The following is a 23,325-nucleotide window of genomic DNA, read 5'->3' as shown; positions in this document are numbered from 1 at the left end:
TGAGTAGAGTACCACTGATCCAGATGTCCTCGGAGCAAGCTGCACCCATGCTCACTGATGGCTGGGGACCAGTCATTGCTGCTGAATAGTCTCTTGTGGCTGAGAAGCTTTGAGGCACTGGTCAGCACTGTCTGCTTTTTTGAGAGCATCCAAGCTGGAACCAATTCTTGTTTACTGGACATTGCCCCTTAGGTCTTTTTGCACCTAGGGTACTTTGATCTCAGAACTGGAACTGGCCCCCACCTCTTCAATCTTCCCACTGCTTCCACCTCCTCGCTGTTTGGTGATTTCACCAGGGCCTATTCACAGACACAGCCCTCATTTGTCCGTACAATACAGTACCCAAGGCTGCCGAATGTGTGAAGAGGGTCATTTATTGTTTGGTTTGGGAGCAGAAAGTCCAAGTCTGTGCCCCTGTGACTCTGCCTATGGTGAGGACCCCCTGACTGTGTCACATGCTAGTGGATGGCACTGATAAAGGACAAAATGAGATGTCCTCACGTTAATCATGAAAACCAGGGTGGGAGAATGAACTAAAATAAGACGCAAAAATACTATGGAAACCTTGACTTCAAGGCCACCTGTCTTGATTATGTCTGAGACCTCTGAACAGTCAGCCCCAAGCATTCCAGAAACACCAAGCACTTTACTTCAGAGCTCAGTTTCCTGTCAGATTCTCTGTGCCTCTAGGTACATGGCAGGATAGGAACCCTCTGGAATACAGACAGACAGCATAAAATCAAATAGCCTTTCCTGCCCAGCAAAGGAAGCAATGGTCAGCCTACAGGATGGGAGAGCATCTTTGCCAGCTAGTCATTGGACAGAGGATTAATATCCAGAATATATGAAAAACTAGGACAACATATTACCTAATCAACAAATGGGAATATGAATTAAACAGATAATTGTCCAAAGAAGCACACAACAAACACATGAAAACATTCAGTATCCTTAGCTATCAGGGAAATGCGAATCAAAAGTACATCGAGGGGCTAGGTGTGGCGGCTCTTGCAATTTAATCTGAGCATTCTAGAGGCAGAGGCATGTATATCTGTGGGAGTTCAAAGTCAACCTGGTCCACAAAATGAAACTTTGCCTCAAACAAAATAGCATCTCCACTGAAGCTCTATCCTGTTTCAACCAGAAAGACTGTCAAGGAAACAAGGGTGCTGTACAGACGACTTAGTGGTGAAGAACGCTTGCTGCCCTCGAGGAAGACCTGGGTTGTTTTGATTTTTAATTCTAAGACTTTAATTCACTTAGGTTGGCTAAACCTGTGTGACAAGACTTTTACTTAGGTTTGAGGAATACAAAGATGAGTAACACAGGAAAGCAGCTCCCAGGAGTCTCCACGCTGCTCTGGCTTTTATGAGCTCTTTCTCAACCAACATCTGGTCCTTCAGCGACTCTTCATTACAGAGTTCACCCACTGCTGGGATAGGGCTCAGCCACTGCTACGGTAGAGCTCACCCACTACATTAATCTATGTCCTTTGGTCTCTCTCACTGCGTGGTGTCTGCTCCAGATCAGGATGTGGGAGTTCTTGGCTGTATGTATACTCCCTGGACAGGGCCCCTCCCCAGGGACCCATTTCTGTGGCACAACACTAGACTTACAGAACCCAGTTGGCTTTGTCATGGACTTCATCCTTCCTTAGAACCTGTGTCCAGCTCTTTTCCAAAGCCATGGCTAGGGCTATGTGCACATGTTGGTCTCAACCACGTGGCTTGCCCCACCTGGTTTCCAGGGTCTCCTTGCCCCAGAAATTACAAATGCAGCACATTGTCTACAAGCCACAGCCAGGTGACATAGGTGTTGCATTCACCGGCTAGACCTCCCTTGCCTGGAACAAATATGTGGAAGTGTAGGGCATCCTTCCCAAAATAGAGCTGGTTACAGGACAGGAGCAAGTTGATGATGAGCTATATGAGAAAGTACCCACTACCCCCAGGGAACTAAGTCCTTTTGGTGCCAGACATACTCAATCTTGTGGGCCGCAAGAATATATTATAGAGATTCAGCTGTGTATTAAAGCTATACCTAGAAATTTTAAGGCATTTTTTTTCTAGAGGAAGCCATCTATCATGGAATATTTGATGGTTTTAATATTTCAGCTGTCTTCTACTATGAAATTCTTATGGGCCCATATACTACTAGGTCATTTGGCAAACAGTTCAGCTTCTCAGACCTGCTGATTCACTAGATAACTAACTCTCCCCACACCCACCCCAGAGCCTAGGAGACAGGGAGGCTGTGGATGCATAGCTTTGTGTCTTGTGCAAATGAAGCTCAGACCATCCCCTTCCTTCAGGTACATGGCAGACAGATTGGCTGAGGACAACAGGGCTTTTTGCATAACCAGGTGCAGTAAGGACTGGAGCTGAATTCCAGAGGCAGGCAGAGAGCATAGTAGCCAGGAAAGAACAAGGCAGTTTGTCTCTAGAGGGTAGACAGCTGCATGGCCAGAGAGAAGAAAGGTAGAGATTCTGTAGATGGTAAGGCAGATCTCTTGTAGAGTTTTCCCATAGCCAGGAGTAAGGAGCTAGGATGCAGGATGAAGGAACAGAGGACGAAGACGAGGTCAAAAACACAGAAGCTTACTGAAACCATGAGGACAGGAAAAGTGGGCACAGAGAGGAGCTGGCTGTGAGGATGGAGCTGAAGCTGCACAGATAGAATTTTGTCATAGAGGAATAAAGTAAACAGACAAAGAGTTTGGTTAGATTCATTTCCCCGCCGTTGGTAGCACCTCAAAATTCCGAAACTCAACACATATGTGGAGTAAAGACCACCCGGAACCTCCAGTTTGCCTGTGTAGGAAAGACGTATCTGTCTTAGTTCTGGTGGCCTGTGAGCCTCGTTTCTTCAGTGACCATCTCCTCGAGGCATGGCTGCCTGGCATGTCAGGTTTAATAGCATGCGTGAGAGAGGGCTTTATGCAGCATGTGAATGCAGATGCCTCAGAGCCAGATGTGGGATTCCTTGGAGTGGGAGTTACAAGCAGTTATAAGCTGCCCAACTTGGAAGATGGAACCAAAGGCAGTTCAAACTGCCAAAGCGGTGCATGCTTTTTAACTGCTGAGCCAAGGCCCCAGTTATTAACCCACAGGATAGGCAGAGGACACTGTTCCAGATGACAGTTTATTTAAATGTCTCTCTTTCAATAAATAAAAGATAAAACTCCCGGAAGTGTAATACAAAAGCAGTCATTGCTGGCTCCTGTACACTCGGGACTGTGTGGTTGACTCTGCAGGGCAGACAACCACAGGCAGTGTACCAAAGCTAGCCAGACACCAGGGAAGCCCCTTTGAAGGCAAACCAGGTAAGTCTCAGAACAGAAGGGTATGTTCAAGTGCCATTTCTGAGTTCTGTTTCTGGACCCCGTATGTGCTGAATACAAAAGTAGACTGTTTCACCTCTGGGGCTGGGCTGCTGTTCTCTAATCCTTCACTGTAGCCACACCCACATGGTAAGGACTCTGAGCAGCCCTCCCATTTACTGGACCAAATCCTGAGATGCTGGTGGGCTTGAAGCCGACTCCCTATCTAACCTTACCAAATTTCATTTCAGGGATAGCGTGGTGTGCTTGTTGGCACAGCAGTGTGGACAGGCCCGGATTACTTCTGGAAAGGCCTATCGCATTACTGGAACCTCGAGTCAGAGGTGCTGGTGACACATGGGACTTAGTGCTTTGGTGAGGGCTTTTGGCACTAAGTGACATCAGTGGCAGAGAGGATCCCCAACATGAGGGTAGAGCCCAGACCAGCATACTTCCACTCACATTATGTCTCTGAGACTGAGAACTTGGGTTTCCCACGTGTGGTCAGAAAGGCACTATGTGCTTCTCCTAATGCTCACAGGACACCATCTGGCTCCTGGGCCTCTGCATGGTCAGGACAAGGGACCATCAGAGGACCCTCTAGAGGGTCTGGGTCACTGGGGACCAAGGGTGTCTCCAGGTATACCTATGAGCCTGCAGATGGTCATAGGGGTTGGGCTGCTGGACAAAGGTGAGAAGAGAGGCCGGAGTGTACCCGAGAAGGGGGTCTCAGGGAAGATAAACAGCAACGACCCATCTGTGGCACTGTAGAAGGAGAGATGACCAGCTTCATAGTCCAGGAAGATCCCCACGCGCTTGGGGGGGTCCCGTAGTGGGGAGAAGGCCCGCTCAGTGGAATTATAGAAACTCCCCAGGAACACCAGGATCCAGAACCCGTTGCCAGCTGACAGCTCCCCCTTTTCCTTCCTGTTGACATTTTCTTTGCACACGCCAAGTGCCCAGCTGGTACGGTCCCCGACTTCTACCTCCCAGTAGTGGCGGCCAGAGGTAATGCGCTCCTGGCCTAGCACGCAGGGGCCTGGGTCAAAACGCTCTGGGCTGTCGGGCAGGGCCTGCCGCTGGTCGCCACGCTGCACACTCCTCCGGTCCTCAGATAAGACCAGCTCTGGGTTGGCAGTGTCTGGATCCAGGGTTATGTCCCCTGTGGAGAGATCAACCACACTCCCAAGTCAGCCCCCATCCACTGTGGCCATCAGCCAAACCCTCCCTGGCAGTCTGTGCTGTTTGCCGGAGCCTGAGGCTTCAGTAACCGTCCCTAGTGGAGAACTTTCCCTCCCTGGGAAAAAACACCTAGCCCTATCTTAACTCAGAATATTCTAGAGACCAGTCCTATGTCTACTTACGACGACAAGAGGGCATTCTGACTGCAATTTTTGAGAAAGAGTCTCATGTAGCCCAGGATGGGCTTGCTAGTCACATAGCCAAGGGTACCTTGAAGTGTGGGTCCTTCTACCCCCATGTCTTGACCACTTTCTACAATTGTTCTTTCCTTCAATCTCCAATCGAAGACTGGGTTTGGGCTACAGCTGTACTCTGGGGTTCTGCGTTCTGACGGCTCCCAGGGAAACAGAGACCTGCTCAGGAGGACCTCCCAGATCAGAGTCCCAGGTGATTTCTGGTCTACTTACCTCTGGGCCTGGCATGCTCCCTGCCTGCCCCGCCCCCCCCCCACCTCTGCCAGCTTTGGCTAGAACCAAGGGCAGCAGTCACCCAGACAACCAAGGTTTAGCAAGATTCGAACCCTAGCTCCTGAGGAAGGCCTGAAAACCTGCTTTGCCAATCCTAAGAAAGCTGCCAAGATGGCTCAGGTGGGGCCTGCTGATGACATCACCAGATGGGACTGGTCACCATAGCCAGCTGTAGGACAGAAGGATGAGAATTTCAGCCTCATTCACGGGCTCCAGGGAGTAGAGAGGAGCTGGGGTCAAGTTTGCTCACAGTGATCTGGCACACAGTGCCCACAGAACAGAACCTCCCCAAAACTTCTCAAAGGTGGGGTCCAAGGTGACTCTGAGCTGGGGAACTCATCAACATGCCAGGAGGGTGGTGTACAGTGAGGGCAGGAAGGCTCAGTGCCCATCCTCCATCCTTGCCGACACATCTCCTTAACTGCAGCTTTTATAACCGTTAATGCTAGGCAAAGTGTCTCCTGGATTTTGTGGGCCACCCTGGTAAATCATCTAACATTAGGTAGGGTTGTGAGGGCTCTGGAGGAAGAGCGGGGAGACAGAGACCTGGGCGTCCCCCTGGGTCCTGTAAGCGGCACGGAAGTAGGGCAGTCTTGTGGGGCTGGACCTGATGGACAGCTGCTTGGTTTGGAAAATATCCACACATGGTAACATGTCTAAAAACTGCTGCTCAAAGCTACTGAATCCATCTCAAGTCCTGGGGTTCCTGACAGCTCTGCCCCCAGGACTCAACACCCACCTCGGAACTTCCGCAGGGTCTCCACCAGCCCTGGGACCCGGCACACGGTCCTCAGCTCCATGGGCACCACCTCTGGAGGCTGCAGCTTCACATCCTGCACCCTACAAGGGACAGCTCAGCTTCATGCTTGGGGCCAGCAACTGGGCCCCACCCATACCCTGCCCAGCTGCGTCATACCTGCACAGGGCGTCCTTAATGTCCTGTAGGAGGGAGAAAGTGTACACTCAGTACCAAGGCTTGTTACCTCATCCTGAGTCTCCCCAGGTCACTCCAGCCCCATGTGGCAAAGACACACACAAGTGGGGTCAGGTCACAGTCCAGATACAGGGATGCTCCAGGGGTCTAGAGCCCTGTGGAGATATCTCCTGAAGGGTAGACCAGGTGCGGATCAAGTTGGGCCTTTTCCTCTCACTTCCAGCAAACGACGGGCCACTGTCTACACTCCATAGAATCCCAGAGGACTCCCTGCTTCTCTTAGGATAGGACCAGTGTGTGTATTTGCCCCATGAATGGGGTGTGCTGTGTAAGAGCCCAGCCCTGTGCCCCCACTGTGTCTTCTGCCCCTTCCCCTAATACCGCCTCCAAGGTCCACGGGTCTCCTATCTTGTCTGCATGCCTGTTCATCCTTCTGTGTCTATTTATCTAATTGCAAAGTATTTCATAGTCAGGGACCAAGCTGTGTCCTTCCCTCCTCCAAACCTTGGAATGTAACTGTAGTTCAAGATACAGACGGTCTGTCAAAAATTACTATCAGATACATCCCTATTGTTACTGATCAGAGAGGCCCCAAACGCCCCCAGAACACAGGCTTACCATTGCTCTTGGTCGCCCACCATAATTAAAAGGTAAGCCTCCATTGCTGAAGACACAACACACTGGTTGCAGGTCATAGAGAAATCAAGTTGAATGGATCTGGAAATTACCCCCCTGATGGCTAGCTTTCACAGGACCAAAGTCATCAATGGACTCACTCAGAGGTAGATACTGGTGCAATGCCAACCTATGAGGCAAGATGTGCCCACCGCTACAATAGTGGCATGGAGGAGGTTACGGGGTAACCAACTGATTTTTCATTGGATTTGAGACCTGCTCTACACGAGGAAGGAATTCATGTCTAGTAAGGCTGGGGAGACCACAGGCCCTAGAGGGAAACCTACTACTGTCAATTTGCTAAACAGATATTTGTCAAACTGCCTTCTCAACGTTTATGTTTATATCCATAGGTAAGTGCTGCTCTCAACCTCGGCTAGGTAAGTTTCTCTGTGCAGTAGGCAGCAGTCAGTGCAGAGTCTCTAAACCAGCCAAAGTGCCGAGGGTATGGGGCTGCTGAGTGCTCAACCCGAAATGAGGCTCAGGGGACATCACAGGAGAGAGGGGAGGGAGTAATGTAAGAGTTTGAAGATGGAGAGGAGAGCGTGCAATGCCATCTTCCGGGCGGGACATGAGCACTGGCCTTAGGAACTCACAGCAGCTGTGGTTACCTGCACACGATCAAGCCAGCCGGTGAGTCCGGCATGGCGGGGAGGGGCTCATCAGCACACAGGGCAACACAAGCTGGACTCGGATCATTTAAATAAAAGAGGGTGAGAGAAAGAGAAGGCATGAGGTGGGAAAGCAGTGCTGGGGGTGTTTGAGGGAATGTGAGGGGCAGTGGGAGTGGGCGTGCTCATGATCTGGGACATAGGTGTATGAAACTTAGAGAATCAATAATATTTCTTAAAAAAAAAAATATCAGAGCCAGGCAGTGATGGCACATGCCTTTAATCCCAGCACTTGGAGGTAGAGGCAGGTGGATCTCTGTGAGTGCAAGGCCAGCCTGGTCTACAGAGTGAGTTCCAGGACAGCCAGGGCTACAAAAATCACTATTAAAGTTCTTCTTGTAGGCGGCTGCGGGAGCGCAGCGAGGCCGGGGAGGGGAGGAAGCGAGCGCCCGCTGTGGGGCTCCTGGCGCCATGGGCCGCCTGCACTGCACACAGGACCCGGTGCCCGAGGAGGCCATGCATGGCGACATGCAGCAGTTCTCAGCCCTGACAGAAGTGCTTTTCCATTTCCTAACTGAGCCCAAAGAGGTGGAGCGCTTTCTGGCTCAGCTCTCAGAATTTGCCACTACCAATCAGATGAGTCTTGGCCCCCTCAAAAGCGTCATGAAAAGCCTCCTTCTGGTTCTGAATGGGGCATTGAAGAAGGGGTTCACTGCAGAGCAGGTGCGGACTGATCTCCTGACTCTAGGTCTTAGTGAGGAGAAAGCCACTTACTTTTCTGAAAAGTGGAAGCAGAATGCTCCAACCCTTGCACAATGGGCCATAGGTCAGACCCTGATGATTAACCAGCTGATTGATATGGAGTGGCGATTTGGAGTGACATCTGGAAGTAGTGAATTAGAGAAAGTGGGAAGCATATTTTTACAGTTAAAGTTGGTGGTTAAGAAAGGAAAACAAACTGAAAACGTGTACATAGAGCTAACCTTGCCTCAGTTCTACAGCTTCCTGCATGAGATGGAGCGAGTCAGAGCAAGCATGGAGGGTCTCAGCTGCTCTGTTTCTTGTTCCCGCCTCTTCCCTAGTGGCTGCTCCAGGAGCCCCGGCCACCTTGGGAGCCCAGGTGCAGAATTTCTGGAAAAACAGGGCCCAGTACTTGAGGAGTCCTGCTTGACTCCTCTGTAAGCTCCTCATGGGAACCGCCACTTCCCATCTCCTGGGATGAGTTTTACACCTAGATACTCTAACAGCTATTACATCTAGGATTGTTTTCTTTCTTTTGGGGGGTACTTTCACCTCCTATTAAACAGAGTAAACAAATGGTTCCTTCAGTCAAAAAAAAAGTTCTTCTTGTAAAGTACTCCTCACATTCATTTTCCTGTGGATGCAAAGACGTTGGGGGGTGGGCCACTTATTCCCTACTTGGCAGCTGTTGGACTTTCCCTTGTGGTCCCAACTTTGCTGACGTCATCACAGCACTCCCCACAGTCTCTGACTACTATGCAAAGATGGCAATAGACCCCCATTGCCCCTAAAGGTGTGGCTTCAGCAAGAACAGCCTGTAACAGATTTCTGCCTCTGGGGACTCTAGGTGACACTTCCCCTGGTGGCCCAGTGGGCAGTGGTGACTGGTGCTCCAAGGCCAGGCTGCAATGGATATAAAACGTTGTCTCTGGCTATAAAACAGGCTGCGGCTCACATGGTATGCAGGTTCAGGGCATCCTCCTTCCTGTCCACTTCGCTGGTATTCCAGCAGGCCCCACGAGAGGCTCCTTCCTGCTGCTCTCTTCTCTAATTGTAGCGGCCTAGGCTGACCTGGGAACACTAAAGAAGCAACAGAGATGGTAGATGCTGCCCAGTCAGCCGGCTGAGTGTGAAGCAGGAAGAAGGTGGTTATAAAGAGGCAGAGGGACAGAGCCACGGCAGTCAGTCTCGGCCCCAAAACAAATAGACCTAAGATACCGCAAACTTCAGGCCCTGGCTGCCAGCGAGAGTTCCAAGGAGATGTCTAATCTCTACAGTCAAGAGTCTGACTGAGACCTTGGGCCAAGAGCTCAACACTGGCTGGTGTTGAGGGTCAAGGAATCCTGATACCCAGGCCTGTCTGGAGGATTCGGTACAGCCTGCAACAAGGGCGGTGGGGGGCGGGGGCACAAGAACAGTAACACTTGCAGGTCCAAGGCTCCTGATGTCCTAGACCTACACACAAGGACACCAGAGTGTCACGCGCTGTGGCCTGCTGCTACTGCTCACTCCTGCCAAACGCCAGGGGAGATAAAAGCTCCCTGCCAATCCAGGATCTCTATCTCATTAGAGCAGACTCCAGTCAGTTGACGGTAACAACAGGATTGGTGACTGGCTTGAGTGATAGATAGGAACATGGGAGAAGATGGATGTCCTTGAACCAGGAGAGAGGTCTCCAGAGACGCCAACCTCAGTGATTTGGCTGGGTTGACTGTCTTCCTAGGTATGTTGTGGGAATTTGGGCCCTGTGAAGATTTGTTAAGAGGTGGTGTGACCTTTGAGAGGTGCCATCTAAAAGGACGTGTCTGAGGCTTACCTTTGGAAGGAATTAATATAACACAGTTTGCATGGACCCTGGAGAGCTCTTATGAGAGTTAACAGCACGCTGGCCCTGACCTCTCCTCTAGCCCCCATCTCACTGAGCAATCTCCCTTGCTCAGGCCCTTACAGTATGACACCACTGCTGTAACACGACCCAGCCAAGGTGTCACCCGCCCAAGCTGCCAGCATGCTGCTTGGACATTTGACCCCCAGCCTTGGGTATTCCATAGAAACAAAATAAACTAATACATGGGCTCTGCTGAAACCCTTGTCCTCTACTTCTAGCCCCTAGAATCAGAAGGAAATGAAGTTCTGTGTGTCAGGCACTCAGCCGATGGTACTTTGTGTGGCATTAGAGCTGAAGGACCATGCAGCTAGCCAGCTCCCACAGGCTTGCTCTTTTTGTCAGACACGGGAAGTGAGATACAGTCCCTGCAGATGGGATCGTACTTGCAAGTTCTGTCTAGGGGACAACAGGTCACAAAGGCCTCAAACAGAGGGCTCCGAAGCCACAGGTGAATAGGGATGCAAGGGCAAGAGCCTGGAACCATGAGTAGTCCGATGTGCAGAGCGGCTGGAATCGTCTCTGCCTCTCACCCATTTGGAAACAGGTGTGTTGCGGGTATTGGTGGTCGCATGGCCTGAAGCAAGGATGGCACAAGGCCTTGCTTGCTGGGTGATAGGAAAGCTTTGGCCTCCAGAGTAGGGAAAGGGCCTCCTCAGACACATCTATTCAGGGGCAAAGGGAAAAAAAAATCAACTCTGTGCTACAGAGCATGTCAGCCTAAGAGGCTATCAGCACACATGGATGGCTTCCAGGTCCCCCAGCCCTCATCTATGCATGACACCTGTCCAGAAGGCCATAGGTGACCACACCAGGCCTTAGAGATCTGGAAGAAGGACCCTGCACACTGGGGCTGAGAGTGGAGACCCCCTCAACCTCCTTCTCTCACCCTAGACAATGGACAGCAGCTCACAGGGCCAGAATGAAGCAAGCTGCTCCTAACCCCAAGCCGTAGGCATAACCCGTCCCAGCACACAGCAAAGGCTTTCCTGTAAAGTTTGGTGGAAGAGAGGACCAGGCGAAGGAGGGGCAGGTGGGGGGCAGGCAGCGGGGGATAAAGTGGGAGAAGGATGGGGAGGGGCACAGGCGGCAGCTAAGCAGCCAGGTGATGTGAAATATGAGTAGACGGCCGAGACCACCACCTAGAAAAACAAATCCACATCTGGTGTTCACACAGACCCTGCACCCCCATTTCCAAGTCACCCTGTTTTCCAAAAACCTTCCAGCATTTTGTTTTCCTAGAGTCTAGGAAGATGACTTGGCTAACAACCTGTACCCTATCACGTTTGATGCAACACAAGACAGGTTTGACTTTCCGTGTTTCCTGTCTGTACCAGTGAGTCTCACTGGTTGCTCACATGAGTGTGAGTACCTCACAGTGGGTACACCACCAAAAAAACCCAAAGGGGCCCTTTCACTAGCAACATATAGCAATGTCTATTTATCTTCAAGGAGGGGCATGAGATTTGAATGAATGGAACACACACACACTCACACACACACACACACACATACACACACACACACACACACACACACACACATATACATACACACACACACACACACACCAGGTGAGAGGCATGCCAGTGCATTTCATCTGCTTTACTGACATAGACCCCTGTCTCCATTCCTCTCTGTTCTCCTAGCCTCCCTCCGAGATCTCACAGAGACATTTCCATTTGCCAGGCTCTAACCATCTGACAGCTTGGTAAAGGTCGAAATCCCCAGGTGTCTCGTCCCAGTGAGCCACCTCCTGACTACGTCCCCAGCCCCTGGGGCCTCTATCTTACATGGAAGGCAGACAGCCAGTCTTAGACCCCATATCTACACACAAGGTAGATGGCATTAGGGTGTGGGGTGGCACACAGCATAGCCAAGCCCCTAAGGAAAGGCAACAGTGAACCCCACAGCCTGTATCTGGCAGTCACCTCCTGAATCTCATCAATGCCCACTGGACAAATGGGGAGACAGAGGCCCTGAGCCTGTTGAAGGGTCCTGGAACTGACGGCCACACTTTTCATGGTTACCTAGACTGCCATGAGGCAGAGGACGGGTGCGTGGGGGGGGGGGGGGGGGGGGGGGGGTGTGGGACCTGAGTGTTCTGGTTTGGGGGAAATGAATAGGAGCCACTTGATTCAGGGAAGAACAGGACTAGAGCATACATCCTGAGGATAACTCTTAAAGAAGACGAGAGGCGCGAAGGGACCTGCTTCAGTCGAAATGTCTCCATCAAGACACACGTCAACATGTAATCCCTGCCATGGGGTCTTATGAGGATTTTTCCGGAGTAATTGTCCTGAGGGTTCCGAGAGTCCCTATCAGAAGCTGTTGCTGACCAGCTCCCCAGTCTCTCCTTACTGTAACAGAAAATGATGGTACGACCTCCCACAAAGACAACTGGACACCCGGCAGGGAGTGGGGAGTAGAGCTCACAAACTGGAAGGGTTGGGGTGGGGACCTACTGAGAGCTCTCCAGGGTCCAGGAACAAGAACGAGTAATCAGTGAGGGAAGACAGCGTCCCTCCCCGCAAAGCACACAGGCTGGTCCACATCCACTGCTGTGTCCACAGAGAACAGCAACTGTGGCCAGCCAGCCTGAGAAAATGGGACTTCTCCCGAGGTCTGCCTCACTGTACGCCCTCATTTTGCACCTGTATACTCAACCGACTGTGGATTGGAAGTAAAACCACATCTGGACTTCTCATGATCCCTTAAATACAGAGCAGCAGCTGTTTAACAGATGTTCAGAATCTTCAGGATCTCAGGTCAGCCAGGAGTGACTCAAGGCAGGAGAGGAAGTGGGAGCTGATGCATAAACACTGCGCCCTTTCATTCAAGGAACTGGCGCACCCCCACTGGGCGCCTGCAGGGGGCGCTGGCATCCATCTCCACCAAAAGACTACTTCTCTCTCTTTTATTCACACTGAGTGTAGGGTGGCAGAATACTGGGACACCCATCTTAGCTGCTGTGGAATTTACAGGACAGGTGGCCAGGCCAGGCTCTCTGCAGACTTGATCTGTTATGGACAAGCACTGCCAACACTTTCTTATTCTGAATCCTTTGACAGCTCCCTGCCCCTCCTCTCCCCCCCGCCCCACGGAGCACAGTCTCTGACACATCAGGTAGCAGCAGGGCCTGCATGTGGTCAGTGGTGGATGCAGAAGGCATGCAAGTGGCTGGGACTTGGGGCTGTATTGCATGCCCTGTGGCAACCCGGCAATAAGAAGATGCAGACCCTGTGTGTCTGGGGAGGAAGCGGCGTGCTGAGCAGTGGGGTGAGAGGCGCACACCTGGTGTTCCCCTGGGGAGTACTGTGGATCCCCCAGGACACTCCACCGGGCCCACTCACCTGCAACAACCCCAGTGCTGGCAGCTGGCAGCGGTTCTCAAGCTCTGAGATGAGGGCTCCCAGCTGCGCGCTTTGCTGGCCAAGTCTCGCGGCGCCTTCGCGCAGGCGCGGCAGCACCTCCAGCTCCTCTTCCTCCAGCTTCTGCAGCAGCTGTCGCTCCTCCTCCGCCAACAGGCGGCGCAGCCTCTCAAACTCACCCAGCACATTCTGCCGCTGGCTCTCCACCATCTTCTGTAGGGCATAAGAAAGACCTGACGCTAGACCAGGACTGACCGTTTGGGGATGCCCGCACCCCAAATCTACCACCCCAGGCTGATCAGACACAGGATAGACTACCAGGAGCCGCCTAGACTTCAAGAGCTGATGGCACATCCAGTCTGTCACCCATGGCTGCCCAGATACATAACTGACAACTCTGGGTTATTGGCAACCCAAACCTGCCCCTTGAGCCATCAGATCTCCCATCTATCACCCGCGGCTACCCAGACTCAAGATCCATTCCTGGGACCAGCCACACCCAACATCGGCCACACAGGCCCCCAAGCCCATCCCCAGATGTCAGCCAGACAAATCTGCCACTGCAAAGCTAAATAGGCCAAATCTACCCCAATGCCAAACACCTCCCTGACCCCTAGATCCACTACTGGAGACCTCCCCATAGCTGGGCCTGCTCCTGACATCCATCCAAATCCATCCTTGGGACCCCTCATGTCTGCTCCCTCTATGACCCTGAACTCAAGCATGCCAGGACCCCAGGTACTTAGCGAAGGGCAGGACAGAATCCAACTTTGGCATCTTCTATTTTACGCACACACACACACACACACACACTCACTCACTCACACACACATACATTCTGGGCTGACCACAGGGTGTTTCAGGCTAGTCTGGCATCTAGCTACTGACTTGATGCTCCCGCCTTCACCCCAGACCCAGCACCTGCCTGCCACAAGGCACAGGTCTCCTCAGCCTGGGCTTGGAACAGCGTCGCATCCTCCATGTGTTTCCGCAGGTGCTCCAGTGACTTCTCCAGCCTCCCCTGGTGGGATGGAGACCAGGCGGTGCCATGAGAATCTCAGTCGGCATCGGGCCCTACAGGTAGGGCCCAGACACAGAAGTCTGCCTTTCTCCTCCTGACCTCCTCTGGCAACCTCTTCCCCATTGGGCCAAATGAAATCTGTCCAGATGATGGCAGGATACAATGCTCCCCACTGGCAGGCATCCTCCTGATTCGGCAGTAACCCCTCTAGTGACCAAGGCTACCCCTCCCCAAATTCACCAGATGTCATAGTCAAGGTTTCTCCTTATTTTCAGTGCTAGCCCTGTGTCCCTAAGCCAGCCCCGCTCACCTCTGCAGAGCGGACAGCGTATTGCCTGCTTGGTGAGCACATCCAGGCTCCCTCAACAGGACACACCCACCAAGCTGGCACTGAGGACTGAGCTTCCCCCCCTTGAAGCCACTGTCCCCTCCTCTTCCTTCCACCTGTGGTCACAAGGGGTCACAGCAAGTCAGAGGCTAAGGCTTGAGTGTCCCCAACAACTCCTAAGTTGAACACCCGACCACCTTGGTGATGGGCTAGACTTTTGGAAGGTGATTCGGGATAGGATCTGGGAGTTCCTGCAAGAACGGGGCCACTTGTGAGCCGGGAGGCAGCCCTTACTAGACATGCCTTGACCTTGAACAGCCTCCAGGGCTGTGTGCCTTAGCTGTACCATGGGAGTTCAAACTAGATGTAGATGTGACTTCCCACCCCATCTTTTTTCCCTGTCCCTCACAACTGGCTCTATTTTCCTAGGCTGGACCTGATCCAGCTCCATTTCCACTTTCTTGCAGTTTTGCGTACCACTGAAGAGCAAGCATTCCTATAAACAGGCCGGCTGGGTGGCTTGTGTTTGTCTCCAACAGAGTCTGTTTATATAAATCCAAACCTTATCAACTCCATGGTGCTGGGGGAAATCTTGAAGTTGGTCAGGGAGGAGAGATGGAGCCTAGCTGCCAGCTGGGCTCAGTCCTCATCAGGGCTATGGTAGAAGCCACAGGCCTATCTCTGATGCTGCTTAACTTCTCTTGAAAATTCAGGCCTGTCTTGTCACTTGGCTCCATCATCATGTACCCTTCCAGCTTGAGTTCTAAGCTCTGCCTGAGTCTTTCTAGTGTTTTCTCCTGGAACCCTGGGCCTCACGCATGCTAAGTAAGTGCCTTACCACTGAGTTATAACTAGCCTTTTTTTTTCTTTTGTAACATGGTCTTACTAAGTTATCTGCACTGGGTTTGAACTTTGAACTCTGTAACCCAGGTAGGTCCTGAACTTTCGATTTTCCTGCCTCAGCCTCCTGAGTAGCTGGAATGACAGATATGAGCCACTATACCCAGCCACTTTCTCAATAAAAAAATTTATCTTTATTATTTTGATTATGTGTATGTCTGCAAGCGGGCTGTAGAGGCCAGACAAATCAGCTCTCCTTAGAGCTGGGGTTACAGGCAGCTATGAGCTGTCAAGCATGAGTACCGTAACTTAAGCAATTTGGAAGAGCAATAAACTCTAACTACTTGAGACATCTCTCCAGCCCCCATTTCCCCATTTTCAAAGTTAAGGTCAGGGGCAGCATTTTAAACAGAGTGAGCTTGTAAAGCAGCACCATGTGTACACTTTGGCAAAAGTTCTAGCTGCATACAAACCTGTCTTTGGTTAGGTCATGATGCAGACTTCCTACTTTGGAAGTTGTGTGAACCCAGGAGGCCTTGGGGTAGGCCTGGGTTCTCCCTTCAACTCCCAGTTCCTGTCTTTGTGAACCCTCCTCCCATCTCTCTGGTTTTACTGGAGAGCTGGAGATTCCCCTCTGGGTACTACTCACTCACCGCCCCAGGGCCAGAGCCAAAGAGTGAACCTGTCACCTGAGCCACTGAGGCCAGCATGGCCCAGGGGACCCACATCCCAAGCTCCAGTGAATGGAGGGATGGCTTACTGCGTACCCATTGGTCACAAGTAAAAGCCATCTGCTGATTTCCTGGTGTCATCTGATAAAGCAAGCTGTGTCCCCACACCCAAACCTGCCTGGGTGCTGTGAGGTTTATGTGGAGGTGAAGGTGTCTGAACAGACACAGATACACAGGCGGGCAGAAGGCAGAGCATCAATTCTGCAGGAGAGACACTCCCTTTCATTAGCCTCCCAATTCCTAGACAGGTCCTAACTGCTGAGACCTGGACTTCCAGGTCTCCTTCTGGTAACTCTACACCGTTTGGATAAAAGCCCCAGGGTAACTGCTTCTCTGGTTTGTCTTTTTTCTTGTGTGAAGCCCTAGGCAGGGGAAATTTAAAGTGTTCCTTTAGCTGTAATTGTTAAGTTCGGACAATGAACCTGACAAAGAAGAGGACAAGGTTTTTCTTCTTTTGTGTTGCCCCGCCAGGATTTATCATGTCACTTCTGGAGAGATGTGGGTCCCTTTCAGCACCACCAAGGGGCTTGCGGTAGCAGGGAGGAAAGCCTGCTGGACCAATGAATCCGGTATGGATCAAGCGAAACGAAAAAACCACAGGGATCTCTCTGTCTATAAGCTCCAAAACCCTGTGCTGAGATCCAAAGCAAAGGAAACTTGGTGCCTGATTTATTCTGGTAACTGGAGTTCATGCTGGGATGGTAACACACCGGGCAAGTATCAACTCTGACGTCGGCCAAACTGTTAAATCTCACAGTGGCCCCTTGAGTTCTCCCAGCCCCGTCAGGGCTGACTACCAACACCCAGTTTTTCAAGAATGCCGGTGCATCTCATCCTGGAATGAGACAGGCTACATCCGGACCCCATCACGGGATCAGGTTAACTGTAACTCACACTCCCTCACCCAAGGAGGGGCACAGTGACCGGTCATCCCTTCGCTCCAGACACGGACCAGTTGCACTTGGCGGAACGCACCTTGAGGTCTTCGGCCGCGTCCTGCAGCGGTCGCACGCGGTGAGCCCAGTGCTCCGAGCGCTCGCAGGTGGGACACAGAAGGCAGAGGTCGTCGCCGCAGAAGGTGGCCAGCGGCTCGCGGTGCGCCGCGCATACGCCCTGCGGGACGGGCGACGGCGGGTGCAGGCGCCGGGCCATTTCTGCCATTTTGGCGAGGGGTCGGTTGGGTCGCAGGTTCCTCTGCGCCGACAGCTCGCGGCACTCGGGACACGCGTACGGGCCCTCGGGCTGGCCCCAGCAACGTCGGATGCACTCGCGGCAGAAGTTGTGACCGCAGTCGGTCATCACTGGATCGGTGAAGTAATCGAGGCAGATGGCACAGGTGGCCTCCTCCTGGAGGTTGGTGGACAAGTCTGGGGCGGCCATGGTGCGGGCGGCAGCGCCTGGAGCAGGCTCTTCGGGGCGCGCGTGGGCACGGGCCGGGACCAGATGGCCAGCCTCCCGGGTAGTGGGTACGCTCGGTACCAGGCTCGCAGACTTCCGCCGGAAGAGGAACAGCGGCGGAAGCAGGAAACCGGTTTTTATTATGTTTTTGGAAGCCGCTTTTGTCGTGGATTGGCCGCTGCATGTCATAGGGCCTTGCGGCTGAGACCGAATTAGAACGCATTACAGCGCTTATTCGCGGTGACAGGTCTCTGCAGGTGGTGTCCCCGCTCCACCAGTCCCCGCAGGTCCAGAAAGGGACTAAGAGTATTGAGACACAGGATGACCTTGAGTGCATGGAACGTATCCCAGTGTCCATAGCACCCCTAGGACAGTTGTCGCTAAGACACCTCCAATGCCACCCTCATGTCTGGGGGCAGACCTGAGTGATCCGGGATGGGGATCTGTGGGGGCCCGTTTTCAGGTTCCTTGGTGGCTTTACCCAGCAGGTCCGAATAGAGAGGATGATTAGGACCACTGGGCCTGAGTGCAGGTGTCTGAGATGGTCTGCACTTGGCTGTGCTGGGGGAGGAGGTCTTTTGCCCCACCCCTTGGCGTCTCTATAAATACCCTGGGGCAGAAACAGTCTGGGCCTCTTGGAAAAGGTTCCAGGCCCTCTGGAGGCTATCCTGTATTTTCTATCTGTTTATCTTTGCACTATAAATCCTTCCATCTACTATTTCCCACTGCTCACACTCAAGAAAACTCTGGGGAGCTGTGGGGTTGGTGGGTAAACACCCTACAGAATGGCACCATGAACAGGCACTAAAGACAAAAAAGGGGGGCTAAAGACAAATGAACAGGGACTAAAGACAAAGTAATAGGAACAAAAGATAAAGGGAAATAATGGTTTTATTACAGAGTTTTTGGTGAACATGTGAGTCAGCCCTGCCAGTGGAAAGTGGCATGCCAGTGTTATGGAATATATATATATATATATATTAATATATATTAATATATATATATATATATTAATATATATATATATATGTATATATATATATTATTGAGGGGCAGGGGTTTTATCCTCAAGAGAAAAGGAAAACGGACTGGAAGGATATCCAATGCTGCAGTGCAAAATTCTCTTCTGTCAAAAGTTTCTATCTTCTATCCCCTTCTCAATTTTGGTTTTTCAAGACAGGGTTTCTCAGAGGCAGGCAGATCTCTGTGAGTTCGAGGCCAGCCTGGGATACCAAGTGAGTTCCCTTCTCAATTTCTATCTGAGAAAAATAGGTATAAGGCATAGGGTAGTAATGTAGTGTAGGAAAAACTTAAAATTTTCTACACAATCTTACATTTCTAAGATAACTAAAAGCAACTAGACAGAAAAACTCTTCAATTTTCTAACTTGGGGGCTATGAACACAAACTGGGGAAGAAAAAAATCTTTAAGCTTTATGGGTAGTAAAAAAGCTCTTCTTTGAGCTTATGGGGAAGAAAAAGTTTCCTATGAAAGCTTTTGTCTTGGCGACAGCTGAAATGCTAAGTCCAAGCTGCAGGAGAAAGTGATTTCTCCCTGAGGCAAAAATGTGGGTGTAAAAGGTCAAAAAGTTTAAAGTTCAAAAGTTTTGGGGAAAGTTGGTCTTTCTCTCTCTTGGGGAAAAAAATCTTTCTCTTAAACTATAAATCTTTTCTTGGAAAATTTTGGGGGAAAATCTCTTAAAAAAGGCTTAATCTTTCTTAAACTTTAAAGCCTTTAACTCTCAGATGGACCAATTAGAATCCCCTGAAGATATTAGTATGAGAATCACCTGTGATTAGTTCTAAGGGAAAACAACAAACCTCTCAAGACAGCAAAACCTCTCTAAGTTCTCTTTCAAGCTTTAAAATTCCTCCCTGCAATGCAGGAGGCAGGGACAAGTTCCTACAAACTTCTTCTAAGCTCTGTCTCTTCAAGTGAGTAAAAGACCGTGGGTCAGAGTCCCCTGAGGGAAACCCTGGGAGAGTGTGGGTGAAGAGCTACAGAGCCGAAAGGGCAGAAAACCTCACCTGAGAAAAGCAAACAAGCCAAGCTTTTCCGTTACAGCCCAGCTGTGAGACATCAAGGGGTTTGTTTGAGCATTTCAGAACGGAAAAGGTGCTCCTAATTGCTCTAATGCAAAGATTCCCCTGAAGTGATACAAACTGTGTTAGCATTGTATCCTTGCTTCTGACCAAAAACCCAGAGGCGACTGGCCAGCGTCTCCGAATTGGAGTACGTTTCGGGGATACTAGGGTTCCTGCAGTTGCAAACTTCCTGGAGCACAGAGCTGAGGCACGAAGGTGCAGGACCCAGGGGAAGATGCTAATGAACAAACACAGCTAAAGCCGGTGGGAACGGCAAAGTTGTCCGCTTTCCTACAAGTCCCAGGTTGATAGGTCCACAGCTGCAAAAAGAAATCTGAGAAAAGCGTTCCTACCAGAGAAAGGACCTTTCTGGGAAAGCAGTGAAGCTGAACTGTGTCTGAAGCAGTTGTGCTGCCGAGTCAGAAGCTGTCTGGGGAAAGAGCCCAGCCAGGGCAGAACAGAACTATCCAGGAGTAAAGCTTTCTTCTCTGTCAGAGAAAGCATCTCTTTGAGAAAAGCTTTGTTTCAACTGACTCCAGGTGAGATGAGGGAGTGTAGCCCTGAGAGGTGATTGCCTCTGGCCTGAGCTCTGTCCTTGAGCACCTAGACAAGCAAATGCAACCCCCTGGGCGACAGGGCCAGGTGAAGGCCTGAGGGAAAAACACCTGTCCTAATGTGAGCTTAGAGAGGGCAAAAACCTCCCTTGTTAAGCTTTATTTATGAACACAAACCTCAGACCCCCAAAACAGAAACGGACTAAAGCCCCTACCTTCAGAAGCAAAACAGCTGTCACTGTGGCGTTGGTAAATGTTTCTGGGGTAGAAGGGATAAATTGAGACCAAACTGGGAACTGTCAGGGAGAAAGACTCTGAAGAAACGGAGAAGGGACATAATCCTCCCCAGAAAATGCATGACCTGACAAAGCTGCTAGAGTTTGAGGCAGATGGGGGAAAAGAAAGTCCCTACCTCCAAAGGCAGCTAGCAGAGGAACAGAGCAGCCTGAGATATCTGAAGCTCTGCATCTAGGGGGAAAGGAACAAGCAAAATGAGAATAATATCAGTGGGAGAAAATGTCTCTGAAGGAGCTATGGAAAAGCTGTTGTAAATGTTTTTGTTTTTCACTGGCTAAGGCAAACACAAGCCCCAAGGAAAGTTGCTATCAGGAATGCCAGCCTCAATGCCAGCTAACTGAGGCAGGTGCAGTTCTGACCCGGGCCAGTGTCTAATGAAGGAGAGACACCTGTTAAAGCCAGCTGAGGAGAGAATAGAAATCTCTTAATGTCCCATAATTGAAAACTTAAAATGCTTGGTTCAAACCTCCCGTTGCAAAAGCAAAACAAAAACAAAAACAAAACAAAAAACCAAACCAAACAAACAAAAAAACAAGGTTCAAACCTCCCAGGCAAAAACTTAGTGAGTCGGTAAGGGAGAGTCAGAAGTTGACTTTTAGAACCCCAAAGAACTATGGGAAATGAAGTCTGAAAGCCAGCATGCAACAAAGGACTGATATAAGAGAAATGCATTCTGGGAAATGTAGTTTTCCAGCTAAAGATGGCGATACTGTACAAAAACTTTTCAGCTCAGAATGAAGTTTCTACTCAAAGAAATGCTAGAAAGCTTAATCTTACCTCTTGAGAACTCAGATCAGAAAAAAAGCTACCTATATGAGCAAACAAGCCACTTTAAAATCCTTAAAATAAGGGAAAGCAGTTTATACACTGAATGTTGTCTTAGATATGAAGAAACATGTTGAAATTTAAAAAGTTCTTTGCCTTTTGAACAAACTGCCTGCAATAAGTAATTCCTTTGCAAATCTAATAAGGAGACAAGGAAACAGGCATTCAAAAAGAAATGACGGGGCTGGAGAGATGGCTCAGAGGTTAAGAACACTGGCTGCTCTTCCAAAGGTCCTGAGTTCAATTCCCAGCAACCACATGGTGCCTCACGACCATCTGTAATGAGATCTGGTGCCCTCTTCTGGCCTGCAGGGGTATATACAGACAGAACACTATACATGAATAAATAAATCTTAAAAAAGAGAGAGAGAGAGAGAGAGAGAGAGAGAGAGAGAGAGAGAGAGAGAGAGAGGGAAATGACTGCTTTATAGATGGGAAACAAACAGAAAATCTAGCTGTCTTACAAAAGAGTTGCTTCACCTGGAAGTTCCTTATAAGAAATCAATGCTAAATATCACAGCTGCTAATAACATCAGGAGTTAAAGCTAATGAAATGAAAATACTAAATCCTGAAAATGCTTTTTTTCAAAGTAAGCTAATGAAGGATGTTTCATGAAAGAACATCTATGTTCTTGACTCCTTTGAATAATAACAGTTTTGGTGAAAATATTGGAACTAACAACAATCAAGTCAAAATGTTTCAACAAATTCAAGATGCTATTCACAAAAGAAAGCTGCCATGCTTTGTGGGCCATATTAGAGCTCACTCCAATCTTCCTGGTTCTTTAGCTGAGGGTAATGCAATGGCTGAGCATTATCCCAGGTGGAAATGGCTCAACAGTCACATGCTCTTCATCATCAAAATAGCAAAAGCTTAAGAAAGCAATTCAATCTTACCAAAGAAGCAGCTCGTCAAATAGTTAAACGATATGGGGTATGTCCAAAATATTTTCCTGTCCCTCACTTAGGGGTGAACCCTTGAGGTCTTCCTAATCATCTATGGCAAATGGATGTTACACATATTGCAGAATTTGGCAAATTAAAATATGTACATGTGACCATTGACACTTATTCAGGATTTTTAATGGCTAGTGCACAACCTGGGGAAGCTACAAAACATGTGTTTTTCGTATATGTGTATACCAAAAATTAAAACTGATAATGGTTCTGAATATAGTATAAGGCATTTCAACAAATTTGTACCCAATGGGAAATTGTACATAAGACAGCTATTCCTTATAATCCTCAGGGACAAGGTATTGTAGAAAGGGCTCATAGCAGTCTTAAAATACAACTTCAAAAAATAAATCATGCTCTTTTTGTTCTGAACTTTTGAATATGGATGTCCATGAGCAGTCTGCCACAGACAGATTTTGGCACAGTGGCATCCAAGCAACTTTTGCTCAAGTGAAATGGAAAGATCCCTGCTCAGGATTATGGAAGGGTCCCGATCCTGTGTTAATATGGGGTTGAGGACATGTTTGTATTTTTTCACAGGAGGAGAATGCAGCTGGGTGGTTATCGGAGCGTCTGGTAAGGAGCGTGGAACTAAGGAAGGTCAGCTCCAATGACGTTCCTATAAAGGAACCAGAATGAAAGTGGCTGATTAATGTTTCTGAGGTTCTGTCACTGGAAATAGAGTTCAGAACTGTGCCACTTTTGGCTTTACTAGCTCCTTTAGAAAAATACTTTATATCACCTAATAGCTGTGCAGTATTTTTGCAAAGAGCTTTACAGCAACTAAATACGGCAAGTTCATCCTCAGGGTGAAGTGAAGTTTTTTGGTAGAACAAACCAAAAGTACTGCTGTAACAGAAATGTTTGTCTGAATTGAAGCACTTAGGGGAGCTATTATGAATTAGGGTGAAGGGACAGCCTCTAGTTAAAAACCGTTTACTGCTGACAGTGCATCTCTGTGGGTTCTGTAATGGCTGAGAGAACTCGGCAACTTTGGGGTGTGGCTTCGTCCCAAGAAGGTTACAGTCCCCCAGCAACTAGAATC

The 23,325-nt window shown here is 49.8% G+C and overlaps 2 protein-coding genes across 2 annotated transcripts; one reads left to right on the top strand and one right to left on the bottom strand.

The window, feature by feature from the left end:
* Positions 1–3,122: 3,122 nt before the first annotated feature.
* Trim11 (tripartite motif containing 11) lies at positions 3,123–18,046 on the bottom strand. Its single transcript, XM_036195811.1, has 6 exons — positions 17,141–18,046; positions 14,171–14,266; positions 13,228–13,458; positions 5,945–5,967; positions 5,768–5,868; positions 3,123–4,481 (listed from the first exon to the last, which is right to left on the bottom strand). Exons 1-6 carry the CDS (start codon positions 17,750–17,752, stop codon positions 3,934–3,936), a joined length of 1,611 nt encoding a protein of 536 aa, XP_036051704.1. The 5' UTR covers positions 17,753–18,046; the 3' UTR covers positions 3,123–3,933.
* Positions 7,720–8,430, top strand: LOC118590141 (COMM domain-containing protein 7-like). The gene has a single exon (XM_036198012.1). The coding sequence runs from the start codon at positions 7,720–7,722 to the stop codon at positions 8,428–8,430; it is 711 nt and encodes a 236-aa protein (XP_036053905.1).
* Positions 18,047–23,325: the final 5,279 nt, after the last annotated feature.

Source organism: Onychomys torridus, chromosome 8 (assembly GCF_903995425.1).
Source record: "Onychomys torridus chromosome 8, mOncTor1.1, whole genome shotgun sequence".
NCBI lineage: Eukaryota > Metazoa > Chordata > Mammalia > Rodentia > Cricetidae > Onychomys > Onychomys torridus.
This window is presented reverse-complemented; position numbering and strand designations above follow the sequence as displayed.

Coding starts and splice junctions, on each gene's coding strand:
- LOC118590141 (XM_036198012.1), top strand. CDS start 7,720: ATGGGCCGCCTGCACTGCACACAGGACCCGGTGCCCGAGGAGGCCATG.
- Trim11 (XM_036195811.1), bottom strand. CDS start 17,752: ATGACATGCAGCGGCCAATCCACGACAAAAGCGGCTTCCAAAAACATA. Junction 5,869..5,944: donor ATTAAGGACGCCCTGTGCAG/GTATGACGCAGC, acceptor TGTCCCTTGTAG/GGTGCAGGATGTGAAGCTGC. Junction 4,482..5,767: donor GACCCTGCGGAAGTTCCGAG/GTGGGTGTTGAG, acceptor ATCTCTCCACAG/GGGACATAACCCTGGATCCA.